Genomic DNA, 15,002 nt, shown 5'->3' with positions numbered 1-15,002 from the left:
AAAAAAAATAAAAAAAAAACTCCCAAATGTCAAAGGTGCTTTCGCACTAACTCACTAGACAAAACTTAATTTTTAAGTTTCATACTTAAGACAAAACTTCGCTTCTAATTGTTACACACCTGCATACAACAACAAATTTACACCACCACCATTTTTTTTAATGAATGGCGCACTTCCTTACTTCTTTTCTTTTCAATATAGAACTACCACTTTAATATAATTAATGTAACTCCTTATTATTCTTCTAGGCGGGGTGTGATTCTAAAACCAATAAGAAATTCTCTAAACTTCTTCTATCATGGGCTAGATTGAACATTATACTATATCAACTAAAACAAAGGACAAGAGTTGAACTTCTTTTGATTTGGCCTTCAAGTAGACTTGACAAAATTGGACTCATACCCGTTAATTTGACCCAAACTCAAAGAAAAATTGCCAACCTGACCTAAGATTTTTAGGCCTTGAGCAAAAATCGGTCAATTCACTTAGCTTTTAGGTTGGGTTGGATCAACCTTTCTAAAGTATTTTTTAAAAATTGGTTATAAGGATTTGAAGGTAATTTAATTCATTTATAGAATAGTGATAAAGTTATAAATTTTTTAATTCTTTATTGACTTGATCGCTTTCATTGTATATTTAAATTATATTAAATTTGTATTGTAGATGATATACTGACAAAATTACTCACTAACTTGAAGTGCAATTTTCAAGTATGAATATTTTTAGTGCGGGATGTTTTACTAAGGTTGAGTAGATTGAATTCATTTGAAAAAAAGAAAATTGAGTAAATTGAGATGAATTTCATATTAAATATTTATTTATTATTATTTACTTAATATGTTATGCTTTACTTTTTTTTTTTTTTTTAGTTATCTTTTTAGATAATTTAGCTTTATTATTATTTTACACGTAATAAGAACATGTGTTGAGGAAGTTGATAACTTGACATAGTCTACAATATTTAATATTATTTTCATTCTTTTATGATGATGGTATTTGTAGTAAACTTTGTAAATTTAAGAATTTAAGTATTATTCGACTTTTATTTATAACTATTTTGTTCTTTGTTCTCTTACTTGACAACTGACATGATCATAAAGATAATATGACCCGGCCCGACCACTTTGCCATGTATATCAACTTGTGGAGTCATAAACACAATAGTAATGAAATAGGCAAATTGGTTTTCAATAGTGTCCCACACACGAAAGAAAAGAGGCTAAAGGTTAGATAATAGAGTGAAAGCCACGTCGCTAGCGTATGCAGCGTGGACATGTCGGCCACCCTCAAGGCAAATCAAACCGACGAGAGTTTGTCGAAACTCTGACTTCCTTGTCCCTCCTCTCTCTCTCTCTCTCTCTCTCTCTCTCTCTCTCTCTCTTTTATGGCTATCTATCTAGGCATATAAAGACGCAGAGGGACAAAGGTGCTACTCTCTATTTCACCGTTTCATTTCATCATCATCATTATCAATCTCTATTCTCAATTGTAGATGGGAATTAAATCAGAACAACATTCATCAGCTTCTTCCATAGACAGCAGCAGCGATCCTTCGGCAGCAGCTGCCTCCTCTTCTTCCACAGACCTCAGACTTGGTCTAAGCATCTCATCCTCTTATTACAATGACCTCTTTCCCACTCCAACAACGACAACAAGGTATTTTTATATGTTCTTATTAATGGCTTGCATTCATATATTCAACAACCTTCAACCAACTTTTTTTTGTGTGGACTCTTTCTCTACCCCCAAGCTTTATTTAATTATTTCTGGACTTTTTCTTTTTTAATTCACATGCATGGCTTTCCCCTTATTTCAATTAGTCTTCAATGTTTTTGATTTTGGTATATTTGGACTCTTTTTTCTTGGCGATTAGCATTTTCCCGAGAAAAATTAAGACTTTCCTGTTTGAGTTCTTGAGTCAGGTTCTAATCTAGCTATAAGATCATATATGTTACATGTATGGCTGATATTGAATGAACTTATATTTCACAATTCAGAGTGCAACCACTAAGCTGGCCACCGATCAGATCGATATTGAGGATTGCACATTTAGATAAAGTACTGGATCACAAGCAGGCCTCCTTATTTATCAAGATATACATGGAAGGCATTCCGATTGGTAGAAAATTGAATCTGTTTGCACAAGATGGCTATGATAGTCTCATAGCAACTATTGCCCATATGTTCCCCACCACCATTCTTTGTAAGTACACAAAATTCAAGCTTTCTTCTTTTGGAAGGAAATTCAATTTTTCAAAGTTACTCTATCCAAAAGTGGCACCGTACGGATATGATTGTATAACTAAAGCTAAGCTACATTCAAATTTTATTAACTCTTTCAAATAGGCCCAGGTGCCGATCGAGTTCACTCTGATAAATATCATGTCTTGACCTATGAAGATAAAGAAGGGGATTGGATGATGGTTGGAGATGTGCCATGGGAGTAAGCCTCACCTTTCTTTTCTTTTCTTCCTTTCAAGTCTTATGCATTAACTTTTCTCACATTGTAAAATTCATTTTCTGTTTTTGGCTTCGGTATAGGATGTTCTTAAACAATGTGAAAAGACTAAAGATCACCAGAGCGGACAGGTGCTAGCAGCTAGAATAGTTGTTCTTCACTATGTACAGTCCATTTCTCTTTGTGTATGCATTTTTGTCTAGTTCCGGCTCATATTGTGACACACTCAAATACATTATGGTGTATATGCCCAAGATTACAGATATGTACAGCCTTTTCTTACAAAAACTATATATATCAACAGTATTATCTCATCCACAAGAAGTAGTATATGATCGATATTAATATTTACGTTACGCTCAAATATATATAACATTTCTTTTTCTCTGTTAGGTGGAATGTAATGTTCTTGAGTCTTGACCAACGATGGTGTTAATTAATCCCCTTGATTGGTGATTGTGATGCTAATCATTCATCGAAAAAAAAAAGTGATGCTAATCAATAAAATGGCTTTTAGACAGGTTCCACGCTCGTATGACTTACGTACCTAGACGTGGGGGTGCTGTCATGCTCTTCTAACTTTAATTTTAATCTTATCTTTTTTGGATGAAAACTTTAATTTTTTCTTAATTTTGATGGGACTTAACTTTAATTTTGATTGCAAAGCATTCACTTATTGGTACGATAGCTATGGACTATGGTCATCCTTTCACACTAATAAAAAGTACCCGATAGTTTTTATATATATATGTATATAATGAACTCAATTACGCTGCCAATGGAGAAAACTAAAAGAAATCGATAAAACTATATATATATATATATATATATATATATATAATGAACTCAATTACGCTGCCAATGGAGAAAACTAAAAGAAATCGATAAAACTAAGGACAATTATGAAGCTATACATAACAATTATGAAGCTATACATATAATAAGTAGACCTATTGCCACCTAAGAAAAAGTGGATGGTATTGTCTAGTTGCAAAATAGAATAAGAAAGCGACTGTTCGAGACAAAAGGAAAAAAAGAAAAGAAAAGGTTTTTGTGGAGCAAAAACTAATGTTAATGACTTGATGTTGTACTGCGATGCAAGCACTGCATTGATATCAAGTACCAGTGTAGTGTTTTTCAATATCTGGATATTCTTTCAAGGAATGTTAGTGTTATTATTTTGTGTATTATAATAAGTTTTATTAAAAAAAATAAGAATTTTTATTCAATATTGATTGGGTGTATCTAGTGTTATTGTTTATACTCTTTTATATTTGTACTCCAGTTATGTAATGTATTATAAAATATAAATTCAGTTTTAAACACTAGGGGTAATTGTCCTATAATAGTTGTGTGTGTATCTAATGTTCGCTATTTATAACTGCAATTTATAACTACAAAAATTAGGTCATTTTGTAATTGTATTAAAAAAAAAAAAATGTGAACCAATGACAGCCACAGGGCCAGCATTCTTTTTTTTTTTTTTTTTTCTTTCTTTTTCTGGAAGCTTTGACAGGGCCATGGCATTCTTAAAGTTGATAAAATGGTGGTCCACTGCCACTTGGTACTAATTCATGACAAGATAAGAGCAATAAATATTTATAATAAATTATTATTAATTAATTAATTAAGGATATGACTCATCAACTAGATGGAAAATGATACATTAATTCTGTTTTTGTACGAAGGGGGAGTAAAATTAATTATCAAATAGTACAATACTAGCCAAGAGTTGTAGCAATAGCAAATAAGACAATAGTACTAGCCAAATGTTAGTGCATTGTCACTTAATTGACATCTTTTATTTTAATAAAAACATTAAAGATTCAAATTCAGTCTTTCCATAGTAATTATTGAATTGTCTAAAAAAATACAATAATACTATCACCATAAGGACTTAGAATTGCTTAGAAATATGATAAATCATATAATAAAAAGAGTAATACTATGTACACAAATTTTTTTACAATATTTTTACAAACTATTAATGTTGTAAATTCTTTATTTGGGCCCAAAATTGACATCGCTTTTTTACTTCCCAATAATTACTCGTTGCATCAGTAGTTTAAGTAGTTTATAAAAAAAAAAATAGCATTCCTAATGAGAATAGAAAACGGCCTTGTAACTTGTAAGGTGATGAGGAGGAGGCTGGTTGATTCAGCAATCAAATCAGCATTGCATTAAAATGGGCCGTGAGATTTGGGCTGACGTATTGGCATGTAGTTTAGCTATTGGGTATGATAGGGGCCCAAGAAGGAAGCAAAAATAAAGGGAGGGCAGAGAGGGGGGTAAAACCGACATTTAAAAGGCAGTAATTTTATCGAATCGAAGAAGAAACCCAAAGTATACACACACTGTGACACAAGAAGATAAAACAATATAAGTAGTGAAGTGGGAAGAGAAGAGTAAACAGTACAAGTAAACACACACTTGTGAACACTTAAAAATAGTGTTTGAGTTGATAACTGCTGATTTTGTCGGAAAATTCAAATGAAAGCACCGGCGCTGTCTTTCTTTAAAGCCCCCGTCAAGTTCAGGATGTATGTCATCTCATCTCATCTCATCTCTTCTCTCTTTCTTCTTCTTCTTCTTCTCTTTTGGGTTTCTTTCTTTTTTGTAGAATATACTATATTTATTTGGAATTTTGATGAGGCAGGCCAACTTCGGCGAATTTGGTACCGATTCGATTGGACATAGAAATTGACGGCCAGAGATTCAAAGATGCTTTTACTTGGAACCCTTCTGGTATTTTTCACAATTTCCATTCCTTCTCTTTACAACTGGTATTTTTTTTTTTTTTTTTTCTTTTTGCTTATATATGTGTGTGTGTTTTTAATGTTAACCATCACTTCTGCTTTTGCATCCCTGAATTATACCCTACACTTAATTTTCTTCACTTGTCAAAATTCTTTTTTTTTCTTTTTTTAAAGTAAGTACTTTGAATAAAATTATGTGGGCAATTGCTAAAAGAGATCAATTTCACTGGGACTTCACTCTTGTAGAGTTAAATATGTCCTATTTGTTATGTGTATATGCATATGTATGTAGTTTGTAGCTATTGTTCTGAGAGATTTTAATTTGAGTATGTTTTTATATTCCTTCAATAGGTATATGATTACATGTTTTGTGAATTTTATATATAGACCCTGATTCAGAGGTCGTGTTGTTCGCGAAAAGGACAGTCAAAGATTTGAAGCTCCCACCAGCATTTATAACACAGATTGCTTCATCCATTCAAGTAAATGAAACTCACATTCCTATACATTCACTTGTTAGGGTGGCCTTTGTTTCTTACTTAGAATGATTTGTACACATTATAGTGCTTTAATTACTTTCACCAGAAGTTAAAGTTCCTCCTGCTATATCATGCATATTAACTATTGGCCTTTGCTTATCAGACGCAGCTAGCAGAGTTTCGATCATATGAAGGACAGGATATGTACTCTGGGGAGAAGATAGTTCCAATTAAGGTATATCTTACTTAACATCTCTTGTGTACTTCCTGCCTTTCCTCGCTTTTCAGCTCTCTTGCCTATTTGGTTATTAATACAGAATTCTTTGTGCTTTCTTCCCAGCTTGATCTTCGAGTTAATCATACTCTTATAAAGGACCAGTTTTTGTGGGTAAGGTTAAAGAATAGTCATTGCATCATATGACTCAAAACACTCAACTTTATGTTTAGTGCTGATGGATATCCATTTTTTTTTTTTATCTTTTATGCAATATACACGTACGCAAGGATTCCAGGCTTGAGTGCTTTTGAAATTTTTTTATATTTCAGGACATGAACAACTTTGAGAGTGATCCTGAAGAGTTTGCTAGAACCTTCTGCAAAGATCTGGGCATTGAAGACCCTGAAGTTGGAGTAAGTAAAGCTGACAACTGTAGCATTAATTTGTTTTCTCTATATATGTTCTTGTTTGTGTGTTCTTAACTATCATCTGGAATAGAATTTGCTAGGTGCCTAAGACAAAATGTTTTGATTTTTCCATCTTTACCGCTAATAGAAGAAATAAAAGAAATTCAATTGTTTTCTTATTTTTGCATGTTGGTAGGTGTTGCTCTCTCGCTCATTTCAAGTTCCTAAGAAAATACTAATGCCTGAAATCTGATTTTGCAGCCTGCAATTGCCTTCGCAATCAGAGAACAGCTCTATGAGGTAAAGATTTTATTGCTTGTTTGCACTCTCTCCCTCTCTTCCTTTTTGACTTCATTTTGCATCTTATGCTGTATATATCATGAACTAGGTATCTTGGTTCAGTTTCTAAGCTCTCTCTCTCTCTCTCTCTCTCTCTCTCTCTCTCTCTTTATGGCTTCATTTGCATCATATGCTGTAGGTGACATGTCATGAATGGTTCAATTACTATGCTTATTTTGTATTTGATATTGTAGATTGCAACTCAAAGTGTAGCTTCAGCAAGAGAAAGCAGAATAAGCAAAAAGGGTCGCCGGGGGACCGAACATGCTACATCCAGGTTTGTATCTACAGCCTTTGTTTCTCAGATGTTGTTCATAGCTCATTTTAAGATAAGAAGATGGAATGACCATTATGATATCCAAGGGGTAGCACATCATCTGGGCACCATGCCTCATAAATTGAAGTTCACTAGTTTAAATCTACCATTCCCTCTCTCCATGGGACTAAAACTCATTAAAAAAATGGGTGTAAGGTTGCTTACCAATCATCTCTCCCAAACCTCACAAAAAGTGGGAGCTTTGTGCATTGAGTACGGCCTTTTTATTACAGTCTACACCCCCTATTTACTACTATTTATTTTCTAATAATTTTTTTTATTGAACTTCCCACAGTAAATCAAGTGGTTCTGCATTGGACCTGGTGAAGCTATTTGGTTACAGATCTAGTGTGGTCCGGTATGTATATTCATTTCTACTTAATTTGGTTTTTTCTTTTTTGTTGCTAAAATTGAAAAATTCACTGAACATATTGTTATGTTGGACTCTGAATACTACAGCACATTCAACATTTAGCCAATGAGTTTTATATCAAATGTCACCTCCTCCCCTTGTAATAGCAAGGTGGAGGGTCCTCTGGACGTAGGATGTATATGTAATCTGTGTATTTAACGTTTATACTGCCTTCATGGCCCAGTGGTATCTGGCCAGCAGCCAGCTCCACATTTTGGAAGCATCCAGGGACTTGACTGACTCTTAGGATTCAACCTAGAAGCTTAATCGAGTTAACTCCTTCACAAATGTATTGATACCTTTTCGAAGGCATTACACAGACCAAGACTATATCCTTCCAGTAACATCTCTGCCAGCATTCAAGACCCAGTATTTTCCTCTTTTTCCCCTCTGAAATTAAGACCAGAATCTGAAGAGCAACATAAACAATTTTGGCATCTTTGCTAAGGTACTTTCAATTAAAGCCATCTTCTTAACATTTAACATTAGAAATATACTCTCTTTTCTAGCAGCCTCTCCATGCTTTCCAGCTCTGTCCCATGGAGCCATTCACTGACCTGTAGAACAAAAGAGAACTCATAAAAGAGAAAAATAGGCTCTCCTTTCTGCATCTTGAACTAACTCAGCATTTACATGTCAAGTACCTTCCCACTATCACATATTCTTGGTCTAATATCTTTTTAACCCTTAAAACCACTTTGAAGCCAGGCAAACTAAGCTTCTTAAAGATTCATGTTGTTCCAAGTGGCAGTCTTTGAGTGCTGAAGCTTGAGCCTCTTGTAAAGTTATCCAGTAGCAAATCTCTAACTGATGCTACCTCATCAATTTAATTGAGTGGAAACCAATTTCATTCTTACTCATCCGGGCATGGCACACCTTTAATAGAAATTAATGTTAGGAAGCACAGACACGGCGATTTGGGAGGCATGTCTGTGTCTGACACATATCCAACACAGACATGCCTATGACTCAGCTGTAAGTGTCTCCCTTGAGTGTTTGGCAAAAAAAAAAAAAAAAAAAAAGATTAATGGGGACAAGACAAGGACACAATTGCGACACTTCTCTTGAAAAAAAAAAATAAGAAAAGAAAAAGAAAAAAAGATCTTCTGCCAGGACAATTTTCACAGTTGATTGATGTTAAACCCTTGTTTTTTTTTTTTTCCATTTTCAGTCCTCTCTCTCTCTCTTTCTCTCAATCTCTCTCTACATCGCAACATGCCAGCCTTAGATCAACAACCGGTGATGCAATGATAGCCCATCTCCCCTCTTCAGTGACCAACAACAGTGATGGCAATCCTCATTTAGTGTTTTTATGTTCTCTCTCCCTCCCACACTCTTGTCTTGCAAATTTTTTTATTTATTTATGATTAGAGAACTTCTCTGTAGTGTAGTAGTGACTAGGCTACTCTAGTCTATACTGCTCGTGATTTCTACCAGTAACTTTTTGATGTTATTATTATTATTGGATATTAATAAATTTCATGAGTTGAGTTAGTTAGACTTAGGTTATTATGTGAGCCTATTTGTTTATTTATATTTTTTAATTAATTGATATAATGCTATTGGGCTGATTATTTGCATGCATTACTTTATTGATTTTTAAAGTTGAATTATTATTGCTTCTTTTTAAAAAAATAATAATTTTAGATATATTTTCATATTTTTTATGGTTGTTACTCGTTTTTTAAACCTAAAGTAAACATAAGTTTATGCCTAAAAACATATAAAATATACTTTAAAAAATTATTAATTAATTGCCATATCTCCACTGTGTTGTATCCTAGTTTCTCAAGAAATGTCATGTCCTGTTGTGTCGATGTCAGCTACATAGAATAAATGCCACTATTCAATTTTTTCATGTCTTCCCAATACCATCCTCTCAAGTTAAAATGCCTGAATGAGCTTTATTGTTCCAATGGTTTAGGTGTTGAGTGCTGAAACTTGATCCTTCTGCAAGTTATCCAGCTGTGAATATCTCTCATGACTCATGTTGTATTACCTCATCAATTTACTTAAATTGCAAACCAAATTCTTTCTTATTAGTCACCATACATATCATGTCTGCCCAACACTATCCTCCCAAGTTGAAAATGCCTGAGTGACTTTTATTATTCCAGGGTTTTTGTGAGGGTCATTACACCTTGGTTTGCCTAAAATAGCTGTTGAGGACCATAGTTGACCCCAAAAAATTGGGATTAAAGCTTTGTTGTTGTATTACAGCTTGGTTTGCTTTTGAGGGTTGTTTGTGTAGGAAATCTTCAATCAATCCTCTCATCATATATATATGTGTGTGTGTGTGTGTGTGTGTGTGTGCGCGCGCGCGTGTGTTCAATCATCATCTTTCTTATAATATTTTTATTTATGAGTATATGAATATTTTTCTCATCCAACATTGTTTCAGTTGGACCCCTCTTGATGTTATGTTTTTATTCAGTCTTTTTTTGTTTTCTTTTTTAACATACTTAAAAGTGATTGACCTGTTGCTTCAAAATGCTTCAGGAAAAGAAAGGACTGGGATGTATATGAACCCATCGTTGATCATCTATCTAATGAGGAAGTGGATGCCCTTGAAGCAAGAGAAGATAGGAATATTCGGTGACATACATGTAGACTTTAAGGCTCCCCTGGTTGACTAAGAGTTTTTGGTACCATAGAAAGGCTTTTGTGTTTCCTACAAAATAGAGGCAAAATCATTTTGTAAATGCTAGGTTTGCACAGTGAATGTGGTGCATCTTTTGCTGTTTTAGTTTTCCCTCAATTTTCTATAGAAAGACTTCGTAAACTTGGTGGAACTCGGGGGTTAAATTTTGTAGTGATAAGATTCCAGTAGATTTGCAGATTTCTCAGTTCCATTTAATCCATTTGTTTGGTGGTTTTAGTTCATTGTAATTTGTAACTAGAGGATTACATTAGTTCCTATCTATTAATATTAAGTCGTACTAAGCCCATTTAAGCTCAGCTAGCAAATGTGTATAAAGTTGAGCCCATGGTAAAGGAGAACACTCTCCTTTCAACTTCAAGACATGCTATTGTAAAGACCTATCAGTATCAGGGATTATTGATGTATCTACAGGATGCATATTGTTGTATGATATTTGTTTCCTTTTTGCCCAAAAACAGGGAACTGGATTCTCATTTCTTGGTTGGACATGCAGCTAATGATGGCAGGTCCGTTTTATCTAATTCGATGTACATCCATAGCCAGCCCGAGAGCTTGCCCGGCAATGTCCAGTCTTTCTATGGGGATCAACCCTATCCTGCAGGATTTAGATTAAGGGCTATTCATTCACTGTTTCAGGAATAATACTTGCTCTTATCATATAATAATTGGTCACACTAATTAAATTCATAGTGTAGTTTATCATTCATGTGCAAGAAGAAGGCATTGCTCTCAAGAGTATTTGTATCCAAGATTTAGGAATGGAGAATAAATTATGTAAATGTAAAATTCAAGGTTGGGTTTGTGCCTTGTGGGAACGAGTTTAGGGATCTCAATCTAGTCTTAATTGTACTTGTTCTCGTTTTGCATTTTGGGAACATTTCAATTTGTATAATTTTTTGTGGTCATAGTATCCAAATTTATCTTATAGGACCATTAAATGTAACTTCCTCTCGCAAATTTGCATCTCACAGATCTAGAAATTGGTTTAAATTCCTAACATTCTCTATTATAAGCGGGAGGTTACATGAGATTACACAAGTCTTGCACCATTTTTCATATGCTCAATGATATGTCTACTTGTTACTGGCTAATGGACTGGAAGATAGGCTTGCTTTGTCTTTAGAGAGCTTTTAAGTTTTTAACAGAACAAGGTCGTAATCCCGACCCAGCCCTGCTTTGTCTTATAGCTTTTGTCCCAATTTATCAAATCCACCTAAATTCTGACATACAATACAAGAGCGTGGGGACACACCGACATGCATTCAATAATAATCTTTCCACTCTAGTGAAAACATAAAAAAGTCGTCCTAAAAAATCAACAAGTGATCAGGAAAATAACAAGCTAATAAATACTGTAAATAAGAAAACAGATAAAAATAAAAATAAAACTTTCCATTAAAAATCTCACCATGATCTGCATTTGTCACGGGGATTCCCTAAAAGAAACAACCTTTTGACCCAAAAAAAGAAAAAGAAAAGCTGAAAGGGCCACCAGCTTCAAATGGGCATTGTACTAATATGCCTCATCATCACAACAGCATCTCCTTCATCTTGCTACCATTTTTAAACAAGATTGATGTCAGCCCAGAATATCATTTATCTACAAAATGATGCAATTGCATACCAGATCCGGATAAACAAAGTGCCAGTATGACCAAAACATAACTCCTATCATTCAACATATGCTAGTTGCTGACTCTGCTGAAGCTGAGTTGGTGGCCAGTGGGTAAATTTTTTTGTTTTTTTGTTGTTGGGCTGTAAAATACATATATCAAGAAGTAATATTGCAGGTTGAGGACTTGGACTTGTCCAGAATAGACCACATCACCTGCACATCTTCATAAGCACATGCCATCACTTCACCCTGCAAATCCATCACACGATTCTCTTGCCCTGAAATCATCCCAAATAAAATATAAATATAAAAAAAAAAAAACATTGGATGAAATGTACTCTTAATTCTAGAAACCAAACATTTTTCCCCTTCTTTTCACAACAGTTGATATCGCATATTGTGATTAGAGCAACATCACTACAACACCAATCACAGCAACAGCATAATGTATCAACGGTTTTGAAAAAAATTGTGGGCTTGATTTTTGACTTATGAACATATAGAAAATGTACCTGGCTGGTTCTTCTTTTGGTCTCTGCTGGGCTGCTGGTTGAAGAAAGTACAAGCTTTCTTGAATGGGGATGCGATGGTTTTTTTCCAAGAAGCCATTTTGATTTTGTGTGTAAGGTAAGAGGGAAAGTGTGTGTGTATCTCTCTATCTTGAAGAGTCTCAAAAGTCTTAACGAGTAAATTCTCTAGGCCTCAGCTAGCAAAGGGTGCTGCTTTATATATTTATATATATAGAAGAACACATAAGATATATAGTGGAGAGAGAGAGAGAGAGAGAGAGGCAAGATCCGTGAGATGAGCTTTAGTTTAGATTAGAGGAACATCACTACTTTTTTTTTCTAATTTCTTATCTCATCATCAAAAAAGGTCGCCCACCGTACGCAAGCACATGGCGCACGAGCCAAGACAGAAACTCTTACACGTGAAGTCCTTTACCTTCTCTTTATTTTAGAGATACCACCTCTTCTCTGCCATACAATTTTTCAAAAAATTTTGCCTTTGCATTTACACCACAACTCCCTTCATTTCTCTTTCTGGTTGGGATATAGTAATATGATTTCACCCTCACCCTTTTTGTCTATTTTTCCATCTAATTTGAGATTTTCTTTGCTGTGTTTTCAATCTTAATTTTCAGCTAAGGTTTTCTTTTGAGTTTGAATAAAATCAAACCAATTCACATCACGGACGTCCAACGGCATTGTGATTCATGGTTCAATAAAGAATACAATCGTAATGTATTAATCACATATTAGATTTAATAAAGTACGTGACTTTTACTTCTAATAACATGTTATAATAATCACATGCATTGTAATTCGTGGTTCAGTAGTATTATTTCATAACTAAATCACATAGCATATAATTGTGACATATTAATCACGTGCTAGATTTAATAAAATATGACTTCTACTTCTAACAAAATCCTAAAAATTACCCATCCTAAAAAAGCACCCTGAAATCTAGCTTGTGCATGTTTCACCAGCAACTTTTCTTTCCAATTTTCAAAATTACATCAAATTTGGCACATATAGATATTTAGCTAGAGTAATCTTATTGAGCCCTTAGGTTTGCTTGACCTTTTGCAATGTCAACTATCTTGTCATTTCATCATCATTAATGTTAGGACTTAGGAGTTTGGGATTCAAGTTTCTTTTTTTTTCTTACTGAGAGCTTGAGACCTGTTCTGGTCTCCAATGGGATATTCAGACCCAATTGGATGGAGAGGATTTTGGTGGAGGACTTGTATAGTTTAGCTCGGTCTGATGTGGTCTCTCACTCTGTTTTTGTTCCAAAGATTGTAATAGGTGATGTTAAATTCCTAGCTAAGTTGGCTACTGACATGCCAATTAACCATTGTATGGTTTAACTCTCTTGTTTTCTGGTTTTATAAATAAAAAAAATGTTATGAATTAGACTCTTGCATTGTGGTATTATTACACACAAATAAAAACAAATAACTTGATACAAAAATATCACAATGTACTTCCACAGTGTTCAAATTATTTTCCTCCATTTATTTGGGGACAAAAAGATCAGCTGCAAAATTGTGGACCTTGTAATGAAATTAACCTTGGGGCAGGCTTTAGTTTTTCATTTCTCTCAGTCAGAGCATGTGAATCCCACATGTTTTAGTGGGAACACAAAAGACTGACTAAAACATTCATAACCAAGTGGGGTCTACATGTACTTCTATAGTTCTACTCTTTTACAGTTCCACTTCCACCCAAACATACCAAGTTAATTTGAGTTGGAGCCCTTGGTGTGCATTTGTTTTTGCTTTTTGGAAAAAATAAAATAATTGAGATTCATAAATAATTGAAGAATTATATATAATGTAATTCAAATAGATTAATCTCCTGCATCAACCCCCATATCCATAAATGAACGATGATTGTGCCGTTAAGTATAATCATGAGTTGACAAATACATTAACTTACATCGAAGGAATTGTAAAATATTGTTTTATCGTATTATATAGTATATCATATAGTATTCTTCTTATTTTTCTATTGTTAGCGTCTCGATGCAACACTTAATTTACAGGATCTTAATCTGCACATTATCTTCATTGCAAACTACGTTATTTTGAAAAAAAAAAAGAAAAAGAAAAAAACAAAACAAAACAAAGAGAGAGGTCAATTATATATCTCAATCAGTCTTATAACTCGATTGATATGTCATAGTATTTTTTATGAAAGCATTCAAAACTTTAAATCACCTGTATTTGATTATCAATATATATATATATATGATCATTAAAAAAAAAAGATTATCAATATATATGTAGTTTCATTTTGATTTTAGTTAGGTCAATGGATAAAGATTTTTGTCTTTGAATAAGAAATTTAGAATTCAAATTCTATGTACACTATAAAACAATTAGTGTCTTGACCTAATAATAAAGAACAATCATCATAAATAGACTTATAGGTAGGGGTGGCAATTCGTGTTCGCGTGTCGGGCTCGTGTCGTGTCAACTCATACGTATCCGACTATATGGGTCAACACTAACCCGACATGTTTATTAAACGGGTCAAGATTCCTCAACCCTAACACGACCCATTTACTAAACGGGTTAGTCGTGTCGACCTGTTTATCTAATTTTATCAAAATGAAGAAAAGCATTTATGGAAAAACAAGCAAATAAATATTTTAAATATAAAATTCAAAACTAATGAGTAATTATATTACAAATAATCATTCAAAACTAAATCATATCTCAATATGATAAATAATCAATCACAATACATCAAAGAAAATAAACTACAACAACTAATAAGTTTATATACTTATAGTTTGAATGGTATATTGGTAAAATTTCATTTAATTAA

General features: G+C 33.7%; 3 protein-coding genes across 3 annotated transcripts; 2 read left to right on the top strand and 1 right to left on the bottom strand.

Moving 5' to 3' along the window:
* Positions 1-1,200: 1,200 nt before the first annotated feature.
* LOC142625986 (auxin-responsive protein IAA31) lies at positions 1,201-2,772 on the top strand. Its single transcript, XM_075799743.1, has 4 exons — positions 1,201-1,656; positions 1,998-2,203; positions 2,347-2,443; positions 2,542-2,772. Exons 1-4 carry the CDS (start codon positions 1,493-1,495, stop codon positions 2,594-2,596), a joined length of 522 nt encoding a protein of 173 aa, XP_075655858.1. The 5' UTR covers positions 1,201-1,492; the 3' UTR covers positions 2,597-2,772.
* Positions 2,773-4,803: 2,031 nt separating this feature from the next.
* On the top strand, positions 4,804-10,567 carry LOC142625703 (chromatin structure-remodeling complex protein BSH). Its single transcript, XM_075799392.1, has 10 exons — positions 4,804-4,998; positions 5,115-5,203; positions 5,602-5,696; positions 5,857-5,928; positions 6,034-6,081; positions 6,240-6,323; positions 6,579-6,617; positions 6,851-6,933; positions 7,268-7,330; positions 9,884-10,567. The coding sequence occupies exons 1-10, from the start codon at positions 4,949-4,951 to the stop codon at positions 9,981-9,983; spliced, it is 723 nt and encodes a 240-aa protein (XP_075655507.1). The 5' UTR covers positions 4,804-4,948; the 3' UTR covers positions 9,984-10,567.
* Positions 10,568-11,417: 850 nt separating this feature from the next.
* LOC142624946 (uncharacterized) lies at positions 11,418-12,400 on the bottom strand. The gene is made up of 2 exons (XM_075798667.1): positions 12,174-12,400; positions 11,418-11,939 (listed from the first exon to the last, which is right to left on the bottom strand). The coding sequence occupies exons 1-2, from the start codon at positions 12,268-12,270 to the stop codon at positions 11,818-11,820; spliced, it is 219 nt and encodes a 72-aa protein (XP_075654782.1). The 5' UTR covers positions 12,271-12,400; the 3' UTR covers positions 11,418-11,817.
* Between the last annotated feature and the right edge of the window lie 2,602 nt (positions 12,401-15,002).

Source organism: Castanea sativa, chromosome 2 (assembly GCF_040712315.1).
Source record: "Castanea sativa cultivar Marrone di Chiusa Pesio chromosome 2, ASM4071231v1".
In the NCBI taxonomy this organism is placed as follows: Eukaryota; Viridiplantae; Streptophyta; class Magnoliopsida; order Fagales; family Fagaceae; genus Castanea; species Castanea sativa.
Note: the sequence above shows the minus strand (reverse complement) of the source record. Positions and strands in the feature narration are given on the sequence as shown.